We start from the raw sequence: 22,070 nt of genomic DNA, 5'->3' as shown, positions 1-22,070 counted from the left end.
CTGATCTAGTATATCATCGCTTTACTGTTGTATGCGTGGTAATAATGGGCCATTCAGAAGAGAGAAGGACCAAGTTGTGCTTGTCTTTGATTTCTTTTGGCAATTAACTAATATCGAAAAGTTGTTTTCCACATGATTCTGGCGGTTGCCAATTGCCTCTCAATGATGCGAGCTAATGGTGAAAGGTCCCACGATCAAAGAGACCTAAATGTTGATTAGACGCGATTATTCAAGACACCTTCTTGCTATCCGTTTTTTGCGAATCGATTGAAAAACTCAAATTGAGTCCACATGACATCTATCCTTCATCTTCTTCGTGAACTTGATTATTATCCACATGAATTTCTGTTTTTTCATCTTTAATTCCATTTGTTATTGAAGGTGGTTTTTCCACTCTCCTATAATATATTATCATTAATCAATTTTAGAAATTAAAAAATTTGGTTTCATAAAAAATTAAATTTAAACTTACCAAGTTTCATGATGTTTTATACCTACTCTAATTAATTCATTTATAAATCCAATATCAGAACATCTTATTCTAAAAATTTCAGATTGAAGTAAAGTTAAATAAATTAAACAAGTAGGATAACTATAATATTTTTAAATTTTTTTAATATATAAATTAGATAATAATAATTAAATTAATAGATGGGAAAAAAAAAAACTTACATTATAAATTTAATATAATTTGGTTTTCTCCAATATTCTAAATAATTTAAATAATTTATAAATGTTTTTTTTGAAAAATAACCTTGAATTGCTAATGAATGAATATATTGTGGATTTGATAAACATTGAATAAACTTTTCCAAAAAAAAAATAATAATACAATTTTAGTTAATAAATCCTTATATTCGAATTATAGGATATAAAATTATAAATTGGAAAAAGATAATTTACCTCCAATTCAGCTTGAAATCTTATTAAATTAATTTCTTTTTCTTCTGATCGTATTGGTTGAGTTCCATCTGGTAATATTGGAGGAGGAAGGATTGTAGGATGTTGTTGCATTGTTGGTTGTTCGAATCTGAGTGACTCAAATTGAGAAGGTGTCCTAATAGAAAAATGTTCAATGTCAACTTGAAGATGATTAAGTCTGATATAAAGTCAACATTATTTGCACCAGAACATAGTGCAGTACTACTGTTATAACAAACACAACCTAAGTTACGTAATATCATCGATAACCGCGACTGGTTTCGTGAATTCACATCATTTCGCACAAGAACATATCAGTCTTTAGCTGTCTGACCATTCTGATACGTTATTATTCGTCAAGGAAGTTCAATCTCATGTCATCGTGAGTTAGATCACCGAACCAATCACGCGGATGCTGAGTGGCATAATTGTTATACATCATCATATGAAAATCTTCTGAATTATTCTATACCTTGATCAAGTTATATCTACTTCCTCATCTTCACCCTAGAAAATCCGCACCAAGAAATCACGGATGACTCCTTCTCCTCCTATTTCTATTCCTTCTAAACCTACTCGAATTCCACGTTTCGATAGCCAATGCACTTTTTGAAGTATCTAATTCTTGACTCCCTGGTCCGTTCTTTTCATCCTCCATTTCGCCTGAAGATTTATGGGCGTGTAAAGAATCTTCCTCTTGTCGAGTGATACCATGAGCGACAACTCGCAAAATAGATGTAATCCAATCGTATCTTTCCTCTTGATCACCAAAAGGCGGTATATCAGGTGGTATTCCGGGCTTATCAATAGTTTCATGAAGGTTTTCTGATATACCTGAATAGGCAGTGCGACTAATGCTTAAGTTCGTCATAATTGATGCGTCTTCTCGGTCAGATAAATTGTTAGGTTGAAGAGCTGATGGCAGACTCATGACGAGCGGTAGTAGGTATATCAGGGATAAGATGCGACTAGTGTAAATCATTGCTATGAGTTGTGCCTATTAAGCATATAATATTACACAGGATGGGTAAATTTAGTGAATGATGCTTCAAGGTATTGGAGATTGCTTTTAATACTCTTAATCAATTCTTGCTAGGCTAAGCAATTTGACTTTTACTGAATATACGGAGAAAGGAAGAAATTTAGAACTTGGTCGTTCCTTTCATTCATCCAGCTCTTCATTGCAGAGCTTATATACCTTTGTCAGTCTTTTGATATCCCGACGGGTGATTAATTCACTTGAATATATGTTGTCCAGATAGAGTAAAATGAGGAACTGTCAACCTGATCAACACGATAGAACGTAACTTGATTTAGTAACATACGTCTTCGTTTGAGACTTTATTCTTCACCATTGATGCGCTTCAAGGTTCACGATGATGATAATGTTTGATCAGACGGTTCGATTCGGTATACCCTGAACTGCAAAGAGGCTATATCCCATAATTGGAACCGGACAGACTCGTTTCTAATTCGAGCATTTCATTTTGGACCAGAATTCATAGAGTAAATCAGTTTGTAAGTCTGAAAGCGGTCATTATTAGATGACCAAGAGCAGAATGAACAATACTCGTTCAAGACTCCTTGTGGACTGCAAACTCCTTCCGTATGCAGAATAAAGGCTTTATGCGCTATATGAAGTTCTGCGCCCGGACATAGCCAGTTAACGTTGGGTAGAGCTCAGCAGGACAACATCGGTAATCACCGCCAAAATACTCTTCATATTCGCCACCCAACTTTTATCGAAAACCTCGGAATCATGACTCGCAATACATTGTAAGACCAGCCTATTCTTACTCATATGATTGCATCGAAAGTACTCAAATTGACCTCGTAATTTACTCATAGAATTGATAGCTGAAAATGCCTATACCGATGCCCCGACAAACCACTTTCGAGCTTTTTCCAACTTTGACTAAAGATCAAATAGATGCTGCACGAACTTCAGCTTGGTATGATACTTTCGAAGATATTACATTTCCTAGTACTGTAATTGATTTAGCTGAGTTAGGAGAAGACGAAGATTTCTTACATGTGAGTTCATATCGTATCGTACGAAGGTATCATATGTGTCTGAATGACTTGATTTATCGTTGAAACATAGTGGTTTGAAGCGGATTCGATATTTTTACCTGAAGGTAGTGAAGGGTAAGTCATTATAAACTCTCTCGCAAGTGATGTATATTCCTAATATGTGTGTCTATCAGTCGTTTGGCTTCTATAACACCTACTTCTCAAGCTGGACCAAGTCGTCAAAGATCAAATTCTACTTCTTCTTCTACTTCTTCAAGCTCTTCTTCATCAGAAGCACCTATATATCAATTACCTAAAATCAATTCTGCAATTCGAGATGTAATTGAAAAATACGACGGATCAGTATTTCCGAAATTGAATTGGACTGCTCCTAAAGTATGTTCTTCGCATAAAGTTATGAGATTTAAAGACTAAATCACTAATATGAATGTATTTTCTCAGGATGCAGCTTTTATTCTTCCACAAACTGCTTCTGGTCCATTATATTGTACTTCCCCTTCAGATGTATATCTATTACTAAAATCTAGTGATTTTATTCCTCATGATTTAGATTATAAAAGAGCATATTTAGGTTGTAATCAAGAAGAAGAATTAATAAAAAATGAAAAAGTTAAATTAGAATTAGTTTTAAAAAAATTTGAAAATATAATTCCTTCAAGAGAAATTAGATGTTTTGTAAGGAATAATATTTTGATAGGTTAGTTCTCTGATCAATCAGCCTATCGCTATAAAAATTTTGAATTTTGATCCTTTTTTTGTTTGTTTTTATCTTTCAAAGGTATAAGTCAAAGAGATACAGTATATTATGATCATTTTCAAAATGAAGAAATTAGAAATGAAATTATTCAAACAATTCGTGAATTTTGGGAAGATGAAATAAGAGAAAATTATCAAGGTGGAGATAATTGTGAGTTTTTTTTTTTTTTCTAAAACAAAAAGATAACAAGAATTAATGATTTTAAAAAAAAAAATGTATTTTTATAGATATTTTTGATTTATACATTTCATCAAATTTTAAATCAGCTAAAATAATTGATTTTCAACCTTTTAGATCATCTGTTGATTCACTTTTATTTAATTATGAAGAAATTTTAAATATTTTACAAAAACAAAATGAATTATCATTTATTAAATTACCAATTTTCAAATTTATTGATTCAAAATCTCATCCTGAATCAAATAGGAATGTACCAATTTATCAATCAAATATGATGCCTATTGAATTAATTGAATTTAGTCAAGGTAGAAATGTTCAAGAATTTAAAGAAGCTTGGAATGAAGCTTTAGCTCAAGGTATGACAGATTAAAAGATATAATTTAGTTAAATAATCATGTATAAAATTAGAAATTATGTATACTTTTGATAACATCACAATTCCTCAAGAACGGATTAAATGTAATAATTGCAATTTCAATCATGTTGGATATTGAGAAAACCAAAAAGGCGAAATTTGTAAAGCAATATGATAGATCGTGCATGTCATGTTAGGCATAAAGGCATCAAGGCATAAGGCATAAAAGGAATGACGTTAAGCTAATTTTGAAATTCAAAGGGTATAAAATATGATTTCGAAGGATATCTATGGTATGTTATAAAACCAGGCAATAGCATATGTAAGTGAACCAACTCTAAACATCTATGTAACAGTAAAATCGGAAAAGAAAAAATAAATAAGCGTGTGATAATTTGCAAGCAAAACATAATCTCAGAATATATTGTTTCTTCATCCTTCTTCTCCCTTCTCCCGTCTCTCCTCTCCCTTTCTCCTGATTCTCTACTTATACAAGCTTCTTGAACCTTCTCCCCTCCACCCCTCGCCTATCACAATCCCTGATCAACCTGGCCCGTCTTCTTACTCATTCCCATAGCACCTTTCAACGACTTCAACCATCCCTTCTTGTGTTCCGCATTTTTAAGCGTAAGTACACTTGCCGCTCCAGGCGTATTCGGTCTGGGTGGCTGAGAATCTTTTTCGACAGCTGTTTGCAAGTTCAACTTAGATGACCTTTTCTCTACTTTATGACCACCGACTTTTGACAGATCCGTTATATTTCTTTCGCCTTTAGTGGCAGAACCATCTCCAAGTAAGGCTCTAGCTTTCTCACGTAGAGAAGCCATGGATGAACTAGGTTTAACACCCATCATGAACCCTTTTCCAGAAGATAAGCTACCCCATCCATCCCCCTGCCTGACTACTCCAGGCTGATTGGCGATCAGATTTTCGAACATGACTCGTCTAGGAGATGATGGTGAAAGATCGTCCTCATCTGACATCGAAAGAGGATCGTACTCTGGTCCTGCAGTGAAGGAAGGTGAAGGGATAGTTGGCATAGTGTTGAAATTCCTCAAATTGGATTCGGACTTTCTTTGAGGTACTTTCGTTAACCCTCGAGTAGTGGATGATCTCAATGCCGGAGTGGATGGTGCACCTTTCAAAGCGTGAGACGGAGTCGTAGCCGGAGGCTTAAGAGGAACGAGTTGAGCGATGTCAGCTATTCGGGACAAAAATATGTCAGCTGCGTTCGCTTGCGAGGTTCGCCGCGAAGCTGTAAGCTGAATTACGAGTATTGGATCGAGATCCTGATAAGGGTCTTTCCTTTTCTGTACCAAACAGTTTGAGAACGTGCGAAACTGTTAAATGTACAAGGTATCAGCTGCACGGATATAATTAAGCTTGGTGGGCCAGCTGACTCACCTGTGGGCCTTGCCTTCTTACTTTTTCTGCTCTGCTCCTCGAGCCATTCGTTGGCAGCCAGCACTTTCTCCTGAGCTTCCTTAATATCCATTGCTCGAACACCGGTCTCCCACTTCGAGGGGGTTGAAGGTTCAACTTGTGTTGACGAAGTCCTGAGATGAACAGGAATAGCTTTGTCAGGTGTCAAGCCGAAATGTTTCTGTATATCTTGGTCTTCTGCCGCCACTTGGATCTCTTTGGGTAGCGATAAGAGGGGTAAGGGTGGTTCTCTGCCTTCTGCGATCGCTCTTCTAGCATCTTCGATGATGCTCTCGACAGACTTAATCCAACTTGACATCTTATCTAATCTATCATCCATCTGTAGAGCTTCGACAGATCTGGCTCTTGTCAATCCTCCTTGACTCGCCGATGTGGAAGCGTAAGAATCGACCGAATTTCGAACATCCTTCTGAGTGGCAGTCGCATGGGCAGTCTCTTCATTACCTTCTGGAGCTGCGACGGGTGGAGCCAGAATCTCCATTTGATCACCGCCTGATACTTGTCTGTATCTGACAGCTTTCTCTTTATCGGAGACAAGGATCTTGTCCCTCAATTCGGATAAAGGCGATTCATCGTCTGAGGCGGGGAAGACTTTACCACGAAGAGTATCCATCTCAGCTTCTGCTTTACGCCCAGTTCGTCTGGTCTTTTGCGGTGACGGCGTTGGCTGTCTATTGGCTGAAGATCGCTTGTCTCGTGCTGTATCAAATCAAATTCAGCTACATCCCTGGGGTATTTTTTTCAAATAGCTTACGAGGTGACATGGGCTCCGCTGTACGCATCGGTCTGGCCTGATCATGCTGATTGAAATGAATGACTATGCATATCAAGTCAGCATGCGGCCTTTCTTTCACTAATATAGCTGGCTCACCGGTATCAACCTCTCTGCCGCCCTCTTTAACCTTGATATCCACCTCTTCCTCTCTAACATCAACCAAAACAGCCCTTTCAAGTCCAAGAATTCTCCTTTCGTCCTCTTTCTGGTGTGTGAGATCATCCGCCGAAGCCAGTGACTTTGATCGAGGAGGCTCGGGAGCATGTCTTTTGATAGCTGCAATAGCTTCAGCAGCTTTTTCCTTCTTATCGTTACCATGAGTATGGACGATTTTCCGAGTACCTTCCAGCGATCGCATCGTGCGTAAGACCGCTTCTTCTTTCGATTTAGGCACGGTTGATGAGGCTGATAAAACGGAGATCCGGTTCTCCTTTAGAGTGGAAGTTGAGGTAGAACTTGACAGAACAGCTTGTCTTGTATTATGACTAGTGGCAGAAGCTGGACGAGATAGGTTGGTGAGATTCGAATTGGATGTTCGAGGTACGACTTTCTTATCGGCTGTAACGCAATTATTGTAAGTATGGTGACTTCGCGAGTACCATTGTTATGAGGAAGCTTACCTATGAGTGAAAGTTCCTTGATTCGCAGTGGTTGAGCGGGTTTACCGACCTTGGTAGCTGATTCTGCTTATCAGCTGACGCAATCAATGTTGGTGAGTCAATCAATTGAACATACGAGTAGGGTCATCGTTCTCATCATCTTTATCCTTGATCTCGCTTTCTCTCTTTCTGATGATAAGCTTGCTCAGCCTTTCTTTCTCATCTACATTCTCTTTATCTTCGTCGCCACCCTTCGCATGGTAGTTCTTCGGGATTGAGGTATGCTGCTTGATAGATTCACCAAGGGCGGGAGTAGTAGCTCTATGAGAATGTCTGGTCGCATCTTTCTCTTTATGAACGTTATGACCATCTTTCTTAACTTTACGCTTTTTCTTCTTTTCGTTTGCAGCGGTGACAGCTTCTGTATACTCGACTGGAGGTGCAGGGATAGGCTCGTTTTCATATCCCTCAGAGGTGGCTGCCGCTCGTACAAAATGGGGAGTAATGATCACGCTTGGAGCCTCCGGTTGCAGTGCGGGATGGTGATAGGCTTGCATTGCAGAGATTCGGTAAGCAGGATCTGGACAAATCATGTACCTAAGTAGATTTTCCAGCCCTATGTAGCCAACATGTTAGCTGAACTTCTTTCGAGAAGGTCAGCTCGTCACGGCAGCTGACTTACCCTCAGGCATCGACCATTCACCAACCCATCTACCTCGCTTGGATCGCTCGTAGTATACTAAAAGCTCTTTGGGAGTCTGGAACTGCTCCGCTTCGTTCTCTTCGAAAGGAGTTCGTCCAATCAGTATCTCAAACATTGTTATCTGTATCCTCCAGATCTGTCAGCTGAAATCGCATACCACGAGACATTTACTGACTCACGCCAAGAGACCATACATCTGATGCTCGTTCGTCATGAGGCATACCTTTTGCTCTGATTGGGTCAAGGTACTATACGATAATGTTTGTCAGCTATTCACTTGAGGCCATTCTGGGCAACATTTAGCTCACCTCAGGTGTTCCCCATGAGATAGAGCTCAGGAAGCTGCCTCTGGCACCAACATCCCATTGTTGAGCGAAACCGAAATCGACCAATACCGGTATATCGTTATGACTGAGGAGTACATTCGCAGGCTTGATGTCATTATGCGTTATTCCTCTTTCGTGCAAGTATCCGACAGCAGAAGCCAATTGTCGGAAGTAAGGTGTGGCTCGCCATGGTGGTAAGCATACTGGAATGAGTTCCGCCAAGTGTGGCATGATAACGCTGAGTCTGAGGTCAACATTTGTAACGCCGCGCATTCGTATAATTGACTCACAGTGCATAACCAGGTGTGATCACAAATGCTTCGAATTGAATTATACTTGGATGAGGTTCATGTCGTAATGATCTGATAATTTTCATCTCACCCCACAGAGCTCTCACCCTAGCTGCGGTAGTCTACAACGAGGAACATCTGTCAGCTTCGATTCTCGCCAACATAAACAGGCAGGGTATACATCAGCTTACAGGTGTCTTGGATCTGTGAACCAATTTGATGGCAACTTTCCCACCGGCACCACTTCCAGCGGTTAAAATACTTTTCTTGCCCAATTTAACAATCGCTCTTTCGTTCGTACTTAATCGACCTTGATTAAGTAAATGTTTATGATGTTTAGGTTTACATAACCAAACTGAGCCCCAATTTCCGAATCCAATTTCTCTAATAAATGTAAAACCATCTGTAAGTTGTTGATCTGTCAAACAAAAAATATCATCCGTTCCAGAAGTTATACTACTTATAGCTGGATGAAGTGTATCTTCTACTTCTTTTTCTTCATATTGATCTTCTTGATTTGGATAAACATGATATTCACCATCATCATCATTTGATTCTGAAGTAGTTAATAAAGTTGAAGAACTTTGTACGTTTGAAGAAGAATTCTGATATAATTGAGATTCTGGTGAGATCGTATTATAAGAGATAGTATCAAATTCTTTGTTAGGAGGAGAAGGTGTTAAAGTGAAATCATATGTAAATGCTGATCTACTATCTGTCCGTGAAATACTTGATGTATTTGTTGAAGTAGAAGAAGCTAATTCATTATGGGGTGAGGGATTAGGTGATAAATGTTGTTGGTGAGGTTTAGTTTGAGGTTGAGAAGGTGATCCAAGACCCAATCTTAATCTTATCTTGGATTTTGGTTTATAGAGCTTGGGTTGAGTGTTCACCATTTTGTTGCGAAATGTGAGATTTTGAACAGTGACTATGAGTAGACAGGTATTATCGCTTGTTGAAGTAGGAGCGGTTCAGCAAGCAAGTAAGGGAGGAGTAAGCAAGTAAAAGCGATGTGAGGTGAATGATAATAAGTTATATTTGTATCGTCTAGAATTCGTTTAATCAAGGCATAAAGAGCGTACAAGACGTTATTCGTCGTTAGAAATTGATCGTCAAGAACAAGAACAAAACAACAAGATATGTGATATCAATTGAAGAACGTAATATGCAAACTTAAAGAGAAAAGAGAATACACGATGATGTCGATGTAGTCAGTGGTATATGTTTAGTTATCCATTGCGTTGTTTAGCTTGTACCATTGTATTATTTCGACTTGTTTACACCCAATCAATAGCATCAAAGCGTTAGGATGGTTGGAACGTTGAATGATAAACATCACTTCTGATTGTAGAATATCGTTGAACGATCTAAACAAGTTTAAAGGGTTTGTTATATCAATAAAATGAAATCAGTCGCGCAATCTTCCACGCGTCATCAAGATCCACACAATCTTTGTGATTATTGCCTGTGTATGTGTGTTTGTAATTGAGATTGGAAAAGCGATAAGAAAGGTGTCGGCAGTTTCGGAACAGCTGAGTTGAACATAGCCTCACAAGATTGTTGAGTTGATCGTTTTTCATGCTCTTCGGTCTTGACGTTAATAGCATGCACCCATTTATACCGAATACAAGAGTGATGTCAACTAGAATCAGCTTGTCGACCTTCCCTACCTAAATTTACCTAACATCACAATAATACCATTTTCAGGTCCGACAAGTACGCTTTGACCACCGCGTATAGTATGGTACCCTGACCCTGATCTATTTTCTGGATACATGAGGTAACAACGACTTTTCATAGCTTGGACCGATGTTTACCTTATTTCCCGTATCTGATCAATGATATCAATGGTCTAGATTCTTCATAATTCCGATAATTGGCTTCAAATAATTTCATTTTTACACACTCGATATCAATTCTGCCCGGTTATACAGCATAATCGAGTTCTATCCTTTCTAACGATATTCTTCACTCAGCCATAGATCGAATGATGTATATGCATTTTGAGTCCTTGATCCGTCATGTACGAGTACATCCATACACAAAAATAATCTACCCCTCAATTTCTCCTGGCGATTCGACCGGTATATCTCCCTTTCCAACATCTTGGTTAATATTCATACCTCCACTTCTCACCTTACCTTCTTTAATGGCAGTCAGTATATGATTCGTGGGTCTTGGTGTAGGAGTGCCTGAATCGCTTGAACCATTCGAAGAAGATCTTAATTGATCAGCGGGTAATGGTGCTGGTCGAGAGGTATGTTGCGAGCTATATGTTATTGTTGATAAATTAGGCATCTAATGAATGCTATATAAAAAGTCCAAAGGGAAAAGTGTAAACTTACGGATTTTGAGAAGAGTAATCGCAATGTACATATGCTCTTATAACCCCATCCAAACTGACAGGAATTCGAATTAGCTAATCGTTTGTTTGTCCTGTAATTCCAGCTCACCTTTCCAAAACGCATCTGTGCCAGGATTTCGTGATTAGCTGGTGCCTCTGCAGAAGGAAATACAGAATACAAGCTTACTGAATGGTCTCTCCTACGTCATGCGCAAAGTGCAACGAGCTCGATCTAGGTAAAATAACATCGATCTCAACTATCAAGTCATCGCTATACCGGTCCTCGTAAGCTCTTTTGCCCTGGTTTGAACAGTGGCGTACAGCTTACCCAATATGATAGCATTCGACATCTGCAATTTCCAACACCGGATTGAACCTTGAGACCAAGTACAGAACTCTTGTAATTTGATCTCGAGATGCTGATTTACCGGAAACTAATACCATTTGAGTGTCAGCTCCGAATATCTGCGGACACCAAAAAAGAAAACGGCTCACGATTTGCGAAGTTTTGCAATAAAGTTTTGATCCATTCAAAGATGATGTAGGTTGATAGAACCATACCTCCGATCGGGTCTAGCAAACGCCACGCAAAGAAAGAGCCGATCCACTATCGAGACAACGATTTACCCGTATCAGCGCGGAGTCCTGGTAGTTTTGTACTGGACATATAGATATAGAGGCGAACTTACGGGAAAGGCCAAAGACATAATATTGAAAAATACGTCATTCTCCGCATCTTGAGCTAATGCTTGTACACCGGACGAGGGGATTCGGGAGCACCAAATCCATCTGCAGATTCCAATTGTTAGTGGGGAAGATATGTGAAAATAGCAGTGATAACAGCTTACAAAATCGATTTAATACCGATAGTGGCTAACATTACCCTAGGGATTTAATGTTTGTCAGCTTGATGGTATTGCCCTGTTGAAGGGGAAGACATGATATCTTACCCTATTCCCAGCCAGCTCAACTCAACTGGTGATTCATCTGCAGGGCCGATAGCTCTCTGAAAGGATTCAATAAACACCTGTACGAAGGACGCTATCATTGCAACCGAGAATATGAGCTAAGGATTTGCGATTGATTATTAGCTTCGTGTACCAACCTGCAATATCAGGGAAATCAAAGTGAAGTTGAACGTACTACTCCCAAAGGCTCAAATCTTCGTTTTCCAGCAGGATACTGCAATTGTAGTAGCCATATTGTGAGCTTGATTGTGCGATATAAGTCAGAATTAGAGCGAATATACTTACTTTATGTTTATCGGTCTTCACTCCTATAGCCCAACTCGTACCCAGGATGATCAGTGTACTCAGCAGATCTAAAGCTGAATCCACCAAAGAAGCGGTCAACGATATAGATGCTGAATAAAGTACAGCAATTATCTTCGCAGCGACCAATAAAACATTGACAATCGTGTTCACTTTTAATAGTGTATATCGTAAATTAGCTTTACCACAATTACCATAGAAAAAAAGAGTTAGACATACCATTCAAAGCTAATTTAGCTAATCTTTCTCTTTTTTCCTCTTTACTTCCTCCCCCACCTTCTCCACTGAATCCATTCAGTAAACCAGTATGTTCTTCGTCTTCTTGTTGATTATCTTGTATGATCCTACTAGTCTTTAATTTCCAAGCACTATGTCTTCTTCCAGGTGTACCTGATATCTCTTCTTCTAAATCACCTATACGTTGCATATAGTTCCGTTGTGGTGAAAACGAAATAGCTATATCATGCGGTAGCGTTCCGGAAAGTAGATTATCTACTTCTACGTAATGATCATGTATTGTTGAGAGGTATTCGTAATAGCTTCTTACCTAAATGCGTAATTAGCTTCAAACACGTTCGAGACTGCATCTGAAGTTGAAAAAGCAAGTATGATAGATTGGTTGATAATCGTGAAAATATGAACGAGATGAGAGATGAAGAAAAACGATAACAGAGCATAAATGTAATAACGCAAGAAAAGAAACGAGGTAGGAAGTGATCACTGAAGAGCAATAGAAAATATCAACTCACTTTCTTTGGTAATTTTTTGATTTCATCTTCAGAAATAGGTATTCCTTCAAAATTTAAAGAACTTTCATGTTCACTTATAATACCTCCAGCTTGAACTTGTTCAAATGTCATTCCTCTTCCTATTCTTCTATGAGAAAAAGGTTTAGAAATACTGTTACTATTATTATCATTTATTCCTTCGTTATCTTCAAAATGATTTCCGAAATAATCATCTGAATGATTTTGATCTTGATTTTGATTTTGGTTTTGGTTTTGTTCCGAAAAGGTTGAATAATTTTGTCTTTTAGGTTGTTGTGGAAAATATTCTCCATTTAAAAGTAATTTGGTTGTTGGTGAAGAAGTTGACATTTTGATTAAATTCGACCTGCAGTCATGAAAGACTTCAATACTTCAATACGGATTTTATTATTTGCTCTAAATCTATCAATCTCATAATTGTAATACAGAGAAGTAAATACTTATTTACAGTGTCTTCTTATCAATTTGGAATTCCGACTATTCTGATATATCATCATCATCATCATCAAGAATATTATTATTTGGTTAGTCGCCGAAACGGGATCACTCATACACACGTGGGTGTCGATCGCATCATGGTTGTAGTTTCCGTTGGAAGTAGATTGCGTAAATTGGTTCGAGATATCAACGCTTGTTACGAAATTACTTTGTTCTGTAACATTTTGCAATCTTCACTTTGAGTTCTCACCATAAATATAAACAAAAGATCAAGCGAGACAGTGATATTGTATGTGATTAAGAGTATGCCTTCCGCCCCACCACCATTCCATCTATTACGATCTCATCATTCACCCATTTCTTCCGTATATTTCAATCCTTCAAATACACTTTTATATTCAGGAGACCAAGATGGTTGTATAACTATATTAGATTTGAAAGTAAGAAGAGTTATAGCATATTGGAAAGCGCATCAAAATGGTATATTGGGATTAGAAGAATGGCAAGGGTCTTTAATTAGGTTAGCATTTTTGCTATTTTTCCATCTACTTATATACTCAAGGATTTACAAGCTGATATAGAATATAGTCATGGAAGAGATAATATTATACATTTTTACGAACCTCTCAAAAAGCCTTATATCTCTTCCAGTCTAAATGAAAATTTGAAAAAAGGATTACAAGTTATCAAGAGCTTACCTACCAATGCATTGAATTTCTGTAGATTCTCACTTTTACCTTTTTCATTGAAGGAGAGTGATGAAAATGATAATGGAAAAGGAAAATCCAAAGAGAAAGAAGCTCTGTTAGCTGTTCCCAGCTTGATGGATTCTGAACTTGTGAGTGAGCTTCTGTCATATTCTGGCTTTGTGAGTCGTTGATCATATGATGATACATATAGGTTGACATATACCATCTTCCTTCAATGAGACGTATACATGCTTCAGTCAATTATACACCCAAACCCTCTTCTTTGACAAAGGACTCGATCATACCGGAAGAAAGTCGTTCAGGTAAGTGTGCAATCCAACTCATCAAGACATGCAGATCTAACAATACAGCTGATACATATAATCACAACAGGCCTGGTAATGTCAATACACCTTCGTCAAATCCCCTCATCATCAGCTTTGACACTGAGTATGGGATACGAGGATGGACGAGTAGAATTATTCAATTCCTCAATAGATAAGTTAGCAGATCTGTATGATGCTCGAATGGCAAAGTCCGATAAGGATAACCCGTGGAAGCTGTTATGGAAGGGGAAAGGACACAATGAAGCTATAATGGGAATGGATGTTGATGCGCAGTCAATATATGGTTGGACCGTTTCAGCGGATCATAGATTGGTCAGATACGATTTTGGAAAGGTGAGTCTCTGAAGAATTATCAGTACGAGGTCATGTGTCTGAAGTCAGCCTGACTTTGCTTGAAATTCATATAGGTGATTCAGGATAGAATGAGTAAAGATGATAAGACAATAATACGAGATTATCCTATGAAACAAATTGGTAATTCCTGCGTGGCTGTTAATGCAAGTGGTAAAATTGTAGCAGTAGGAGGTTGGGACGGGAAGTAGGTATTATAGTTAAATATCTATTTTTTGAGCTCATATACATGCTGTGTTTAGAATTCGGTTGTTCTCAGCTTCATCGCTCAAACCACTAGGTACACTATCTTCACATCGAGAAACAGTACATACTCTATCATTCGCGCATAATCAAGAACAGCACAACGAAGAAGGAGGAGTAATAACGGAAGAAGCATCCACAATAGATATAGAAGATGAAAGTGAAGAAGAAGAGGTAGATGTGGATAATTTGCCTCCGAAAGAAAGGTGGTTAGCAAGTGGTGGAAAAGATACGAAAGTTGCTTTATGGGGTTTGATGGATTTTGAGGAATCCTCGAGCAATTAGAATATCGCATTCAATACTCAATACTAATGGTGGAGTATTAAAGTCTATTTCCACGTGATGGGCAATGCGTTTCTTTGATGGTGAACGCCAGTATGCCCGATGTAGCGGTCGGAATTAAACTGCCATCCTTTGGATCTAAATTAAAAGTGGTCTAAGCTTTGTCATAGTGAGATTGGAGGTCAACAAACAAATCTCTCTCCAAGTTGGTACGATATATAACGCTTTGACCAAAATCATAATTCCCTCGCCACTCGTTACTTCTCTCTTCTTCTTTCCTACCTATCGAGCTTGTATCGTTTTTTCGTTACTACTGAGTTCGATCGAACATCGTTATAACTGTTCAAACTGATAGGTGAGTATCATCTATTGAAATTCATATAAGTATTTATTATGTCAAGGAGTAATACTGCTGATCATCATGCATGATATCAAAAGTACTTCTCACGGATCTCCACCTGTTACATCCGACATGTCGAGAATCCGAGCTTGCGAATCGAAGATCAATGAAACCGAGCTTGAGCATCCCATTGAGGCTAATAAACAAGGCTACGAGAACAGGTGAGATTCATTCATGACGTATTCGCTACGCTTCTCGTCAGCTCATACTTTTGGTACGGATCAGCGACGATTGTCATGTCGATCTGCGCGATTCTTGGTCTTACACAGAACATGGAGGATATCTTGATCACAATCATATCTACTATGAAGTCAGACGAGTACCCGGTACCCTTTCGGATCGGTTAATGAATGAACAAGAATGGGAACTCTTACCCTTAGTCACCTCTGCCGGATGTCTTATCAAAGGTGATCAAATTGAAAATATGACACTCGAACAAGTTGAAGCTAGAAAATCTGAACTTGACAAGATATATGATGATGTATTCCAGGATGAAGATGGTAGATGGTGGGATGATAAGGACTTTGCAATCGCCCAATCAGTTAAATCATCCGAAATTTTCCTTTCCCTTCCCCTCGTTCAAGTTGATCCGGCACTCCATTATTGCAAGACCGCCAAGACTACGGATGAGGTCAAAAATCTTCTCGCTGTTCAAGATTTACCTCATATAGTTCAACTTGTAGGCAGATCCGATGAAGGCAAATTAGTCACTTTGAGATTCGGGGATGATCTCGGCTCTTGGGTGGGTGGTCCCTTTGTCAATGGAAGGAGAATCAACCTCCCTGAATCTTGGAAATCACAATGGACAATTGACATTGTCAAAGGTCTTAAATCGTTACACAAAATTGGGATTCTTCATAAAGATCTCACCGTTAATAACATCCTTTTCAAGGAAGATCACGCCATCATCTGCGATTTGGAGTGCGGACCTCACACCTATCTCACAATCCCTCCTGAACTGGCTCAAGAAATTAACACTGAATGGGACGAGAAGATGGATATTTACGCTTTAGGTACTTTGATTTGGTCAATTGAAAATAGAAATATGCCTAGAGCCCACCGTAACCTCAAATCTGAAGGTCAATTCGCTCAGATCATGGCGAAATGCTTGGCCAATGATCCGAAAGACAGGCCATCTATTGATGAGATTTTGTCTGAATTGGAAAATATGACTGTTCGAGAGGTCATGTGAGTTTACCCTTACTGAGGCAACACTTGCATCCGATACAAGATTTGAGCTGAGCAAGGTGTCTTGGTGTTTGGACAGGCTCGAGGATTCCAAAGTTCTCACACACTCCGACATCCCAACCGAATGCCCTTCCGAAGGAATCTCCGATCAAGATGATGAAGAATTGTGGAGATGTTGGAACGACACAAAGCAAGGTGGATACCTTACTTACAACGGTATATTCTACGAAGTTCGAAGAATACCGGATACCCTCTCAGATATGTTGATCAATGGGTCCGAATTTACGATATTACCCCAAACGACCTCATCTGGTTTACTTATTATTGGCGATCGAATCACCACACTCAATGATGAAGAAGTCATGTCTAGACGAATGGAACTTGAAGATGATGAGAGCGATATGGATCTAGTAGAGAGAGATGATGGAACTTGGGCTACCGAACAAGATATAGAAGCTACCCGAGTCGCTGTCGAGTCCAGCATATTCCAATCGTTGCCTTTGATCCATTGCGACGACGACATTCACTATGCCAAGGTACCGAGATCCCTCAAGGAAATTGAGAACCTCTTTGCTGTGAAAGGATTGTCCAATCTTGTCCAAGTGGTGGGTAGAACTGCAGATGGTAAAGTGGTCATGGAAAGATTTGGTCAAAACCTCACTCAGTGGATTATAGATGGGGTGACAGATGGCAAGATAAATGCCAGTGAGAAAGATAAGGTTCAGTGGATCCTCGATATTGCTACTGGCTTGGTCAATCTTCATGACAGAGGTATCGTTCATAAAGATCTCGACTTGAACAATATTCTGTTCCAAGGTAATCATGCTATCATTTGCGATATGGAATCGGGCGAAACTAGTGTAGAGATCCGTCCTCCCGAGTTCGTTCAAGGAATCGAGACTGTTTTCAATAAGAAAATGGACGTGTATGGTTTTGGGACAATCTTATGGTCGATCGAGAACCGAAACCAAGTTCGACCTCATCGTATCCTGAGACCAACAGGTCTCTTCAAGGACATCATGTCAAAATGTTTAGCAACCAATCCACAAGACAGACCGACTATTCACGAGGTCTTGACGGCACTCAAAAAGTTTAGAGACGAATAATTACGGGTATTTTCCTTATGGATTGGATTGCTTTTAGTACCTCCTGGTGAAGATGATATCGACAATATATACTGAACCTGAATTCATGCATAGTAATCTCGCAAGCAGTGGTAGTGTTCGGTCGAATCAGCTGCATATTCATATACAAATCCAAGCACTCAAATCATTTACAAAAGTTACAAAAATTCTGCAAGAAATAGAGAACCGACCGAGTTTCAACGAGCTCATCCTAACTTCACTGGCTTAAAAGACGTATATTCAGGTCGATCATGTGTCGGTGTTGTCCTTCACTTCTTCTTGTGTGCAATTTTAGTGTGGGATCTGACTTTACCACTCCTGAGGGTGTTCTTGACGCAGGTTCCGCCGCAACCTCTAGTGAGAGGCGCACCGTCCTTGCTGTACCAGGCGGTTTGAGGCGCATCTTCGGAGTCCTTGTTTCTTGGACGGTTGATATGAGTTCTGTCATCAACGTCAGTGTATTCCATCCACTGAATAGTCTCGTCATCGCCCTTTCTAGAGTAGATACCAAGAGAAGTAAACTCAGGAACAATTTTTCGGAAATCCTTGAGAAGTTCAGAAGGTACTGGTTCTTGTTGTTCAGTAGAATACTCGTAGGGTTTACCGTTTCTATCCCATCTTTTTTCGTAAAGCTTAACTTCTTTGGCTGGAATAATGGGCTTCATGATATTACCAGACTCCACCATAATTTCCCCTTCTTCAAGGGAGAAGTGTCTATGAAGAAGGGAGAGACCGTATTTATCGCCGTAAGGAGCTAAGAGGGTGGATACCTTGTCGAGAAGAGTTTCGAAATTGATTTTAGAAATGGAGAGTAGCGCGTGATCAAGATCTGGAAGGGAATGATAGAATTCCACAGGATCGTTGGCAACAGTAATTTGCTCGCAGGCTGTAGCCTTGACTCTAGTGGAGGGATGCTATAAGCTTAATGATCGAGTGCGATGTTTAGAGCTTGGTTGTGCGAAGGAAAGAGCAGTACTTACTGATCTTTTGCGGTGGTGTGGGTCACAGCTGACATTCTGTTTGTTGTGGGGAGGTAATTAGCAATTGCTGGTATTGATGTAACGAGGCGGCAATGCTTGGGTTGGGAATTTGATGGATATTTCGAGAATATATCAGGAATATCTCATTGTCTCGTCGTGTTTTATACCGTTTGCGATCACTCCGTGCTACCTTGTCTGTCCAGGCATTGCGAACGTAGCACTGGAAAGAAGCAGAGTATATCGAAATCAATGTCAACGTCATTTTCTCGGCAAAACCGAGGTAGCTTATCTCTTTGTCTCTTGTGGTGCTGAGAAGCAAAGTAGCCCGAGATCCCCTTTAGTGCGATGATGGACCATAACTTTTTACTTCCTATGCAAATGAACTACAGGAGTACCCTCTTTTATGAATGATTCAAGACAATCTTCGCTTTCTGTCATGGTGTACAATCACCAAAAGAACCAATGCAGCTCGGTCGGATCATTGAGATGCAACGCATAGCTTACAGATGTAGTGTCAAAGGCAACAGACCGATCAGGTTTCATCTCTCCGAAAAGAAGCCTTTTTGTGATTTGTATCATGCGGCGGTCTGGCAGATCACACTTCAACAGGGACAAATACTACATGACTCCAATCTCGGAACGATCGGAGAAATGTTGAGAAGCAGAGTTCTTCAAGTCACAGCGACTCTTGGCAGCAAGAATATGCATGGAACAGAAATTCAGCCTGCCGAGAAGCGAACAGAAGCTTTGTGATGTTGTCGCCAATTGGCCACACAACTTTTCTCAGACTAATTTATATCGGGCCACTAGAACAGTAACTTCGAATCAGTTAGCTTCTTGTATGACGAATGCTGCGAGGCAGTATTTTCATGATCAAACCCTTCTCGTGATGCTCTTCCTATAAGTCATTCTGCGTTTAGTTCATCTTTGCTTGCCCGGTAGGTCAGTTCTCCGCCGACGCATTATCGTCCTTTCGTATCGGGAAAAACGCCGGCTGCGGCGCGCTCTTGGGAAATTTGGGGAGGCGATGTGCTGTACCTTGTGCAAACTCGTTAGAAAGCTCGCATGCATCGAATCGAAGGTGATGTCTTCTCGTTAGTATGAATCACTCAAGAATTCATTCACGGATACATGGATGTTTGGGGAGTATGGATATGAACTCCTTGAAAAACAGCCTCCTAACGGCCATGTCTGCGGTGCTTTGACCATCCAAAGGGTGCTAACATCGCACATTGTGGGTCTGGACCAGAGCATGAAAACGTTGTTGGTGCACAAACCTCTCGTAAGTAGGAAACAATGATTGAACGAAAGTGTTTCTTACTTTTTTATCCCCAATTCCCTCGCCACTTCCTTTCTTGATGGATTTCTTCTGCCTAATACAATTTTTCCAGCTTCATTCAAATTTTCGTCGAATTGGATGTGTTAAGACTACACATACAATCACTCATATTAGACGTTGCCAAAATGACTACTGATCAAATCGACAGGTAAGTCGTGATTTTTTCAACAGTATAGAAGTTACGACACTGTAATAGGATTGATTGTACACTGCTTGAAATGAGACTGATATTTTCCATAGCGCAACCATTAATGACACTGCTTGTACCAAGGTTCATTCCGGCTGTTACACCCCCAACTTTGCTGAAGAAGGGCAATTGGAAGCAGAAGCGTTTGCAGAGTGAGTGGGAACGCCAACATGATATGGTCAGCTCGCAATGCTGATTCTGCGAAAACAGCGACAGCATGCTCGTAGCGAACCATGACGATCCGCTCTGCAATGCTTGGTCATACACCCAGAAAAGTGGTATTCTCAACCATAACGGTGTCTTCTATGAGATCTACAAAGTTGCAGGGACTCTCACCGAACGATTGTTCAACACTGAAGATTGGAATATGCTACCCCAAGTATCAGCGCCAGGAGTGACTATCTTTGGGGATGAAATTAGATTAATGACTTTAGAAGAAGTACAAGCCAGAGAGAAAGAAGTCGATGAAGAACCTGAAGACTTAATCGAACAAGATGATGGATCGTGGTGGACCAAAGAAGAGTCTGAAAATGCTCAGAAAGTTTTAGCATCAGAAACATTCAAATCACTTCCTTTAGTAAAGTATGATCAGTCTATTCACCACGCGAAGGTTATCAGAAGTATGGATGAACTGCAAAACCTTATTGCGCTTAAAGGCTGCACCAACGTCATACAGATCATAGGAAGGACTGAAGCTGGACAAGTTCTTACCAGAAGATTCGGTCAAGGACTTAGTGAATGGATAATTGATAGATCACTTGACGTTCCTGAAGAGTGGAAATATCAATGGATTCTAGATGTTGTCACTGGCTTATCGCAATTACATGGCAAGAACATTCTTCATAAAGACCTTAGCATCAATAATGTCCTTTACGACAAAAATCACGCTGTCATTTGCGACATCGAAGCTGGTCCAGATACCATATTCCAATATCCACCCGAATGTATACTTGGTAAACCTTACACCGCTAAATCAGATATCTTCGAATTCGGCCAATTGTTATGGTCGATTGAAAATAGGAATATGCCTCGAGCCTTCAGAACTCTCGAATGTTCGGGCGTCTTTGCCGATCTGATGCAACGATGCTTAGCGGATGATCCGGATGTTAGACCCACGATTGATCAGGTATTGCAGGAGGTTCAGCAACGGCAGGAGACTGCCTCTCACTCTCCTCTCAACGACCTTCATCCCGCTGTCTCGCAAGATCTCGTTCCTAAGGTAGATTCCAGCGATTTCCACTCAACTTCCGAGCAAGATGCCTAGCTCTTGCGGGTATCGAAGACCAACCATTAAGGAGGTTCTGGCTGAGGGTTACACGCTGAAAGAAGCTGAAACATAACTCGCAAGGGAAGGCTAGTTGAGGGTGAGGATATTGTTAGCTTTTTAACACTATCTGGTTAGGCGGTTTATAGTCATTGAGATGCATGTGTAAAGATTGTGCAACATTTCTGATATGTCGGCGCCACAGATTTACCTCCATGTCGTCCTGGTAAATCTCAGAACATGTTGCCCATACAGCGAGTCTCATTCAGCCCGCGCTTGGACGTATTATACCGTTCAGTGGAGCGCAAGAATACATGGAGAAGAGGAAGGAGCTCGGATGAGACGTGGGTGGAAGGAACTCGAGAAGGAAGAGTGGCTAAGGGGGGACTCGTACGAACGTCATCATGAATTCGACATGGGAACTAAACACCGAAAACTAGCGTCAATTTTGAATTGAGACTTAATGGTAGAAA

General features: G+C 39.9%; 9 protein-coding genes across 9 annotated transcripts; 4 read left to right on the top strand and 5 right to left on the bottom strand.

Annotated features, from left to right (window-relative positions):
- Positions 1–298: 298 nt before the first annotated feature.
- Positions 299–1,014, bottom strand: I206_105044 (uncharacterized protein; the record flags this gene model as incomplete). The annotated part of the gene is made up of 4 exons (XM_019154347.1): positions 299–398; positions 473–592; positions 673–806; positions 904–1,014. 4 exons carry the CDS (start codon positions 1,012–1,014, stop codon positions 299–301), a joined length of 465 nt encoding a protein of 154 aa, XP_019013087.1.
- Positions 1,015–1,450: 436 nt separating this feature from the next.
- On the bottom strand, positions 1,451–1,852 carry I206_105043 (uncharacterized protein; the record flags this gene model as incomplete). The annotated part of the gene is made up of 1 exon (XM_019154346.1): positions 1,451–1,852. One exon carries the CDS (start codon positions 1,850–1,852, stop codon positions 1,451–1,453), a length of 402 nt encoding a protein of 133 aa, XP_019013086.1.
- Positions 1,853–2,784: 932 nt separating this feature from the next.
- On the top strand, positions 2,785–4,262 carry I206_105042 (uncharacterized protein; the record flags this gene model as incomplete). The annotated part of the gene is made up of 6 exons (XM_019154345.1): positions 2,785–2,955; positions 3,026–3,069; positions 3,129–3,330; positions 3,397–3,652; positions 3,734–3,862; positions 3,940–4,262. The coding sequence occupies 6 exons, from the start codon at positions 2,785–2,787 to the stop codon at positions 4,260–4,262; spliced, it is 1,125 nt and encodes a 374-aa protein (XP_019013085.1).
- A 515-nt stretch (positions 4,263–4,777) lies between these two features.
- On the bottom strand, positions 4,778–9,279 carry I206_105041 (uncharacterized protein; the record flags this gene model as incomplete). The annotated part of the gene is made up of 12 exons (XM_070203052.1): positions 4,778–5,448; positions 5,519–5,587; positions 5,652–6,389; positions 6,445–6,507; positions 6,562–7,023; positions 7,086–7,142; positions 7,201–7,680; positions 7,747–7,888; positions 7,947–8,015; positions 8,076–8,331; positions 8,384–8,505; positions 8,575–9,279. The coding sequence occupies 12 exons, from the start codon at positions 9,277–9,279 to the stop codon at positions 4,778–4,780; spliced, it is 3,834 nt and encodes a 1,277-aa protein (XP_070059153.1).
- A 1,156-nt stretch (positions 9,280–10,435) lies between these two features.
- On the bottom strand, positions 10,436–13,095 carry I206_105040 (uncharacterized protein; the record flags this gene model as incomplete). The annotated part of the gene is made up of 13 exons (XM_019154343.1): positions 10,436–10,652; positions 10,729–10,782; positions 10,837–10,851; positions 10,915–10,998; positions 11,056–11,161; positions 11,223–11,334; positions 11,417–11,516; positions 11,576–11,611; positions 11,678–11,793; positions 11,871–11,909; positions 11,981–12,150; positions 12,218–12,545; positions 12,748–13,095. 13 exons carry the CDS (start codon positions 13,093–13,095, stop codon positions 10,436–10,438), a joined length of 1,725 nt encoding a protein of 574 aa, XP_019013083.1.
- Positions 13,096–13,508: 413 nt separating this feature from the next.
- I206_105039 (uncharacterized protein) lies at positions 13,509–15,118 on the top strand (the record flags this gene model as incomplete). The annotated part of the gene is made up of 6 exons (XM_019154342.1): positions 13,509–13,723; positions 13,792–14,041; positions 14,104–14,215; positions 14,286–14,572; positions 14,647–14,777; positions 14,833–15,118. 6 exons carry the CDS (start codon positions 13,509–13,511, stop codon positions 15,116–15,118), a joined length of 1,281 nt encoding a protein of 426 aa, XP_019013082.1.
- Positions 15,119–15,587: 469 nt separating this feature from the next.
- I206_105038 (uncharacterized protein) lies at positions 15,588–17,809 on the top strand (the record flags this gene model as incomplete). The annotated part of the gene is made up of 3 exons (XM_019154341.1): positions 15,588–15,676; positions 15,741–16,703; positions 16,783–17,809. The coding sequence occupies 3 exons, from the start codon at positions 15,588–15,590 to the stop codon at positions 17,807–17,809; spliced, it is 2,079 nt and encodes a 692-aa protein (XP_019013081.1).
- Positions 17,810–18,096: 287 nt separating this feature from the next.
- I206_105037 (uncharacterized protein) lies at positions 18,097–18,842 on the bottom strand (the record flags this gene model as incomplete). Its single annotated transcript, XM_019154340.1, has 2 exons — positions 18,097–18,727; positions 18,808–18,842. The coding sequence occupies 2 exons, from the start codon at positions 18,840–18,842 to the stop codon at positions 18,097–18,099; spliced, it is 666 nt and encodes a 221-aa protein (XP_019013080.1).
- A 1,708-nt stretch (positions 18,843–20,550) lies between these two features.
- Positions 20,551–21,597, top strand: I206_105036 (uncharacterized protein; the record flags this gene model as incomplete). Its single annotated transcript, XM_019154339.1, has 1 exon — positions 20,551–21,597. The coding sequence occupies one exon, from the start codon at positions 20,551–20,553 to the stop codon at positions 21,595–21,597; it is 1,047 nt and encodes a 348-aa protein (XP_019013079.1).
- Positions 21,598–22,070: the final 473 nt, after the last annotated feature.

This window comes from Kwoniella pini, chromosome 6 (genome assembly GCF_000512605.2).
Source record: "Kwoniella pini CBS 10737 chromosome 6, complete sequence".
In the NCBI taxonomy this organism is placed as follows: Eukaryota; Fungi; Basidiomycota; class Tremellomycetes; order Tremellales; family Cryptococcaceae; genus Kwoniella; species Kwoniella pini.
This window is presented reverse-complemented; position numbering and strand designations above follow the sequence as displayed.